The sequence below is a fragment of the Chaetura pelagica genome, unplaced genomic scaffold (genome assembly GCF_000747805.2).
Source record: "Chaetura pelagica isolate M959 unplaced genomic scaffold, ChaPel_1.0 scaffold585, whole genome shotgun sequence".
Taxonomy (NCBI): Eukaryota; Metazoa; Chordata; class Aves; order Apodiformes; family Apodidae; genus Chaetura; species Chaetura pelagica.
Window position 1 is genome coordinate 786,331 of NW_009953404.1, and position 7,237 is coordinate 793,567.

The 7,237-nt window shown below is 41.6% G+C and overlaps 1 protein-coding gene across 1 annotated transcript in view; it reads right to left on the reverse strand.

Moving 5' to 3' along the window:
* Nucleotides 1–7,231, reverse strand: part of PPTC7 (PTC7 protein phosphatase homolog (S. cerevisiae)) — an 18,982-nt gene extending 11,751 nt beyond the window's left edge. Inside the window, exon 1 of the mRNA XM_009998422.1 lies at nt 7,065–7,231. Coding sequence (XP_009996724.1) covers nt 7,065–7,122 — 58 coding nt within the window. The 5' untranslated portion in view covers nt 7,123–7,231. The remainder of the gene's footprint in view (nt 1–7,064) is intronic.
* Nucleotides 7,232–7,237: the final 6 nt, after the last annotated feature.

Below are 7,237 nucleotides of genomic sequence, written 5' to 3' on the forward strand. Positions count from 1 at the left end.
GGAAAGAGTATGTGGGTTGAAACCAGATTGAGCAAACTGCTGCTGAAATAGGTGAAATGTAAATGAGACTAAAGTTCAAGAAAACTTTGTGATATTAGACATACAGCAAGCAAGGAGCAAAACTGAGAGACATTTCAAGCTCCAGAAGTAGCAAGAACTGAAAACTCAACTCATAAAAATGGGCTCATTTCCATATAAGAGCATGTTTTCCCCTCTGACACCAGAGGCAAATTCAAAGGTGTTGCTACTGGCAGCATCACTGCAAGGAGCAATGCCAAGCTCTGTTAATTTATATTATCTTTGTTTTCACTTCAGACAAAAAAACCCAACCCTGTAAATATTCAAAATCACTCTATTGTTTTCACAAGTGAAAAAGGTTACTCAGGTTTTAATTTTCTTACATTTCACTGTAAAACATTGAATATTGTCTTCCACTATCCACCATTTAACTGAAAATAACCACCTCACTCACAGCACATTTAAGACAAACTGCATGGCTGAGAAGACTTGCTGAATTTGTACTGTATTTTTTACTGAACTTGTACTGAATTGTTGAACTGTCCACAATCCTTGCCTTTTTCTAAGCTATTCAGTAAATTAGAAAATTTTATAGAAAGAGTATTTATTTGGATGTTCCCTGTTTCAAGTCTATTCAGGAATTACACAAATGCCCACGTGACACAGTGAAATGCCTGTGGCCAGATGAACAATCACTGTAAATAAAGCAGCTGAAAATTTCACAATAAATTACTTCAAAATAATAAATGCTTCTCAAGTATGTAACTATATCATTGAGACTCTTCAGATTTGTTGAGAGTTAACACTCTACTACATTGCCTTCTGCTGGAAAATACACAAATACTACTGCCAGATTAAATACTCGCTGAATGTGTCAGTCCAAAAACTGGCTCTAATTTCATAAAGACTCAGTGTATCAAGATCTCTTCAAGAGAGAGACAGTTGTATTCAAGTTTCAAGAATGAGAATGCAGCACTGAAACTGAGCAAGTGAAAATACTGGCACTGAAACTTGTTAAAGTGTATTCCAATACACTAAAAGCAGCAGTTGAAATGCAAAAGTGGAGTTGTTTTGACTGCCAACACAGAAGGTTAAGTGCAGAAGCCCAGGGAAAAGTTGGTGCTGAGACTCCTACACCACACACTAGTCCAGACTTCTAGTTCAGAGTAAATACAAATGAAACAGGCTTGAACAGGTTCAGAACAAGACCATGATACTAATCAAACCCTGCTTAATATACACAGCATCATGAGTGGAAGTTCTGGCTAGCTGGCAAACTAACCTGCCTGTGCCCAGTGTTCTAATGTACCATTTTGTCCCAAAAATCTCTTGGAAGATGGACACTGCTTCTGCAAGCAACCACAACTAACTCTGCAAGACACTCCAGGCATCCTACTGAGCTTCACATTTCTTGAGATCCTGACCTGAGTCAGCAATGAATCACTGATAAAAGAATTTATTTTGCCTCAAATGTGGAAGAAAGGCTGAAATGGCAACAAAGAACAGTATGACACACTACAGATGTTTGAAATACAGCACCCCAATATCTGTCAACATATCAAAGCTGAGCTAAACTGATAACATTTCTTGTTTTATCAGCGATGAGGTACATCACACACCTAGATAGGTTCTTCATCCAAAGCAAAATGCATTCTCAAAGCCAGCAGGAACTCTCCTAGCAGCATGTATGGGATCACAATGGTGTCCACTTCCCCCACCAGGTTTTGATAAAGAAATAACCTTGTTAAATACAAATCCCTAAAGGCAGATGGTGTGTGACTGATAATTAGTTATAAAAAGAAAGGTTGCTTATTCATGCTGTGCATTTTAAAAGTTACAGCAGACCTTAAACTACCCTTGCATGAAATAGAAAAGTACTGGAAGAATAACTAGCTAAATGATAATGAGGAACAAGAAGCAAGAGGCAAAGTGAAAGATTATGTTGAAGAACAAACTGAAGGAGAAACAAGGAACTAAAAACATTACATTGTGCATCTACTTCCAGGAAAAAGCAGCAGTTCCTTCTTTCTTTTCCCCTACTACAATACACTATTGTTCCTGAAACAGGTTTTTATCAGGTAGATCTTTTACCAATTTTATATAAGCCAGTGGAGTTTGGGAGCTACAGGAGAACACTGAACTATCATTTATTTCTGAAAGATCTGTAAAAACTTCCCTATGTAGCTTTAACTACTTAATCTCTCAGGGTGTTGAGCAACACTAGAGCTTATTTTCGTGGCTGAACTGTTGGTGGTTGGCACTTAACTGCTGAAAGGGAGAGGGGCTGCAGGCAGACATCAGCCAAACTGGACTGAGATTACCTCTAGCCTGAGCTACCTCAGGCTCACAATATTAACAGTGCAGAGGAGCCAAAGGAAGCAGCAGGAGACTTTTGCAACATTTCCTGCAACATAGGTATGATTAACACCTCACCTACTGCACCCTCTTCAGCTTTGCTTGTGTCCTTCTGTGACTTCTGACAGAACTTGCCTTTTGTTCAAGCTCAGATCTGCATATCCATGGGAAACTGCCCACTGCACTTATAATTAATGCAAGTGTTCAATTGCAAATTCTGATCAGAGTACCTTGTGCACTATGCCCTTCCAGAAACTGTGACAGAGATTTTAGTTTCTTTCTCAGAAGAGCTACCACATTTCTAAGAGCTTACGTTCAACAGAACAGCTCTGCTGATGTTTAGATTAGCTGTATTGACAAGAAGGCCAGTGAATATGATTGTTAATGGGAAAGTTTCTTAATGATCTGCAGTTTCTCCACAAATGACAGTACTTATGCTCCCAAGCTAAAAGGAAAATTGAGTTTGGTCTAGTACAAACTAAGACACATACATAATTTTTTTTCAAATCACTGATTACTCCCTCTAAGATGTCCCAAGTTCTCCCAACAGAGTGGGTGAAAGGCAAGGAGGCAACTTGCCCCCTTTAGTGTGGTAACTTGTGATGAGGCAGCAACCTCTTTAATAGGGATGACACAAATAAATCACTTAACATAGTCTTATACAACCTTCAAGCATCAAAGAATCCCATCCTCCCCAATAGCTGCCAGAACAACCTTGACATTTCATCTACAAATCCATTTTGTAGTTTTCTTGATGGCAGTGAGACTAACAACATTTCAGGGGCGTCACCACTCTAGAGCTTGGCATACTTGTTATGCAGGCTGTTGACAAATGTAACTTTCAAATAAAGTGCAATTCCTCTCAGTTTAAAGTAGCTGCCCTACAACAACCCCCCAAAATTAAAATCTTTTTAAAAATATATATAAGTATTTGCAGGAGACAAAACAACTGCCTGATTTTAACTTTGCAGTAGAGAAACAGCACCCTGCTGCTAGACAGTTTTTTCCTACTACTGCTGGGGGATAGAAGCAGTTTGGAAAACTAGTCAAGTGACCCTGGCTACACCCAAACTTGTACCCCGCACAGGCAGTGTATCAGTGATGCTGTCACGGGATGCACACTGCTTGCTGCAATGTTTCAATAATGAGTCACACAACAGCTTGGAAAATCCATAAAAAACTAGCAAAGACACCAGGAGCCTCATAAGGCAGGAATAAGCAAGAAAAAGCAGAACACAACTATAGAAAAAACAACCACAAACATGAGACATCTCCAAAGTTATAAGCACGTTTCAACGGTTAGTTTTGTTAAATAAGTGTTGTATAAAGTGTTTAAGTTCAGTTTTAAAAGCGGTGCTCTGCTGGCTATGAACTAAGGAAAAACAGAGGTGTCAGTTTCTGAAGAGTTTTGTTTTTCAGCTTTGAAAAGCAGTATTTCTGTCTTCATAAGTGAGAAAGGCATGCCTTCAGATGGGAAGTAGCATAAAGAGTCTACCAAGTCTCAAGAAGGTATCTGAATATTCTGAGGATCTGGACAACCAAGACACTGATAGTGAGCATACAGAAAGGTACAATATGGCACAAGCAGCAGCAACAAGTGTAACACAGGCCTGAATGATAAAAGCTCTAGAGATCACTATTAGTAGTAAAGCAATTTTCTTTTTTTAGAGAGATCCCAAAGGAAACACTGGTTTTGAAACGTTTCTCCCAGGGCTCAGGATGAGAAGAAAAAATGAAAGTTTAACAGGTACATGCCAGACAGAAGCAAAAACAAGTGATAAAACCCTCAAGCATTCAGCTGTGCCAGTAGCAGGGCCCACCAACCCTTTAACAACTACAGGAAGGTTAGAAATAACAGGAATTTACAGTTCTGGGCCCCTCAAGGACAGGGAACTGCTTGAAAGAGTCCAGCACAGACGGAGTAGAACATCTCCCTGATGAGAAAGGGCTGAGGGAGCTGGGTCTCTTTAGCTTGGAGAGAGGAGACTGAGGGGCAACCTCATCAATGTTTACAAATACGTTCAGGGCAGTGTCAGGAGGACAGAGCCAGGCTGTGTTCAGTGGTGTCCAGTGATGGCAGTGGGTGCAAATTGGAACATAGGAGGTTCCACGTAATCATCAGAAAAAACTTCTTTACTGTGAGAGTGACAGAGCCCTGGGCCAGGCTGCCCACAGAGGTTGTGGAGTCTCCTTTGCTGGAGACATTCAAAACCCCCCTGGACACGTTCCTGTGTGATGTGCTCTGGGTGATCCTGCTCTGGCAGGGGGGTTGGACTAGATGATCCTTTGAGATCCCTTCCAAACTCTAAGATTCTGTGAATTTTAAAAGCTTTCTGTTGTTATTGCTATGAAAGGATAAAGCCCGGAACAGAAGACACTTATATTTTCAGCCTTGAGGCTATGCAGGGTATATATGCATATAACAAAAGAAGTGTTTAGCATTTTTCTAACACACTTCCTAGTCAACTTTTGTTTGACCTAAAAAAAATGGATCCCCAAGCACTAATGCCAAACGGCTGAGAGTAGCTCTTTCACTATTCCACCACACCCATCTCCATCCCACATGCTTCCCATATATTGGTTCTAGAAAAGACTGGCACAGAAGCATTTAAAATTAATCATCTGGCATGGCTTTGTCACTGATGACTACTAGGGCAGAGTAACTCTTTAAGTGATACACTTGAGATTTACTGCTCTCTAAAAGCACTCTTACTGTGTCTACTGTTCACTTTGGCTAAAACCACAGGACCTCTTCAGTAAACTAATACTGATGAAAAAAGCTGGAAAAGCAACAGTTCAGCTCAGCCAGTTTTACTGAGATGCAGAGTTAGGCAGGTATTGAGTTAGAACAAAACTTATTTTGAGTCTTTAAAAAACAGTCATGGAACCTCAGATCTGTGATGAGACTAAGAGGAGTTGAGGGCAGAAAACACTGGTGCTGAAACTCTGCAGCAGTGTAGAAGAGCTGGTGGAGCAAGGGAGAGCAAAGAGATGGCTGCAGCAGCAGAATCAAGGAGCAAACTACTATATCTGTAAACTAAAGAACTACAGATTAAGAAAAAAATCACATTAGATTGAACCAAAACTACTCCTGAGCATTACTGTTTGCAGAATGTATAGTGATCTTGGCTGTTTGGTATGTGTATTAGAAAAGCAATAAAGAACTAACATGAAAATAGCTTTGCAGGGGAAAAAAACCACAGCTTTTCTATCTAAATTAATTTCTTCTTGGTACTTAAAGACATCCTGGTCTGAATCCTTCCTTGCCATTTTAAGTTACAATTCTGTTTGTTTTCAAGTTGCCATGAAAATGAATGCAAAGACCAACTCAGAAATGCATTTCTCTGTTGATTCCAGCAGGAAGACAAGACAAGCTGTTGGTCCCCATCTGGTAATTACCAAATATGGCCAAAAACCCCTGATCGTCATCAAACGGGCTTAAATCCACCTGCTTCCCCATGCAAAGAGACCACCTGAGTAAAGCAGATTCTGCATTTCTCCTACAGGCAAATACCAATAGCTCAGTTATTTATCAGTGCTGGCCTAGGATGAACTTTAAAGGCAGCCAACCTCAGTCACATGCTAAAGTAAGGTTGTCCAGTAGATAATTCTAACACAAAAAAGTTTATCTGGAACAGAAACAACAAGGAAGATGCAGGATATCTAAAATGCACTGACCGGTTTTCTACACCTCCCTGAAAGCTGCAGCATCACACTTACAGCAGCAGCTCCCTTGAGAATAATCAGCACGACTGTTACCTAGCACCAACTCAGAGCTTCCTGAAAAAAACTCTCAGCTATATTAAATGGCAACCAAGTTACAATGACAGCCCCAAATTGTGCATTATCACCAAGCACCCTCACACCATGAGACAGTGCAGAGCAATCCCACCAGTTTCAAATTTGAGAAAAATGTGGGCAAGGGGAGGAAGCTTTTCTTTTGAAAAAAAAAAAAAAATCAGTGCTGATGGAAATGTACTTCTGTTAGTTGCTCAGAAACTAACTTCTGCAGAGTGTCAGGCAAATTCAACCTTGACTACACAGGAGAAAGGTCAAGCACTGTCAAAGCAATGTTGCTCATAAACTGAAGATTCTATTGATTATATACAATTATTCACTGCTTCTAAAATTTGAACCCTTTTTAGATTCATTCTGCACACGAATCCAAACCCATGAGTCTAATCGGGACAGAGTAAATACTGAAATTGAAGTTTGACATTTGAAACCAGTCTCAATGTCACTTTGCCTTTCACTTGACAAGGACACAGCACGCACTAAAATCAGGAAGTGTCCGTTCCAATGATCCTGTATGCAGAAATGCAATATATACATGGGGCCCGCTTGTGTTTTAAAGTGAAATGCACTCCAAGACGTTTCTCTGGATTTTGGAGACACTAGGCCCTACAGGTACCTACAGGTGAACTGCCAGGTCTGGGCCCCACAACCCACAACACCCCGTCCCAACGCCAGGCTGAGCGAGGAGGGTATGGAGCTGCAGCAAAGAGCACGAGGGCTTCCTTTTGAAACCACATAAAGAGAACTCAGGCAGACATTCACAGGCGTAACCGGCTCCTTTGTCTGCAGCAGCCGAGGACTGAGCCGCCTCGCCATGCGCGTCTCGGGGAGGGGGAGGTCAGGACACCAACCAGAGCCCCCCGGGCACCCCCAAGCAAGGCCCAGCCAACACTCACCCAGCACATCTGCCGTCCGGTGCCGGGCCACGAAGCAGGCGTCATCCCCGTAGCACATGCCTTTCTTGAGGATGCCCTTGCGGAAATCTTTGCCAAAGCCACAGCTGGCCGTCACCAAGCTGTAGTCACGGGAGTCCGTCTGCGAGAGGCCGCCCAGGACCGCCCGGGCCACC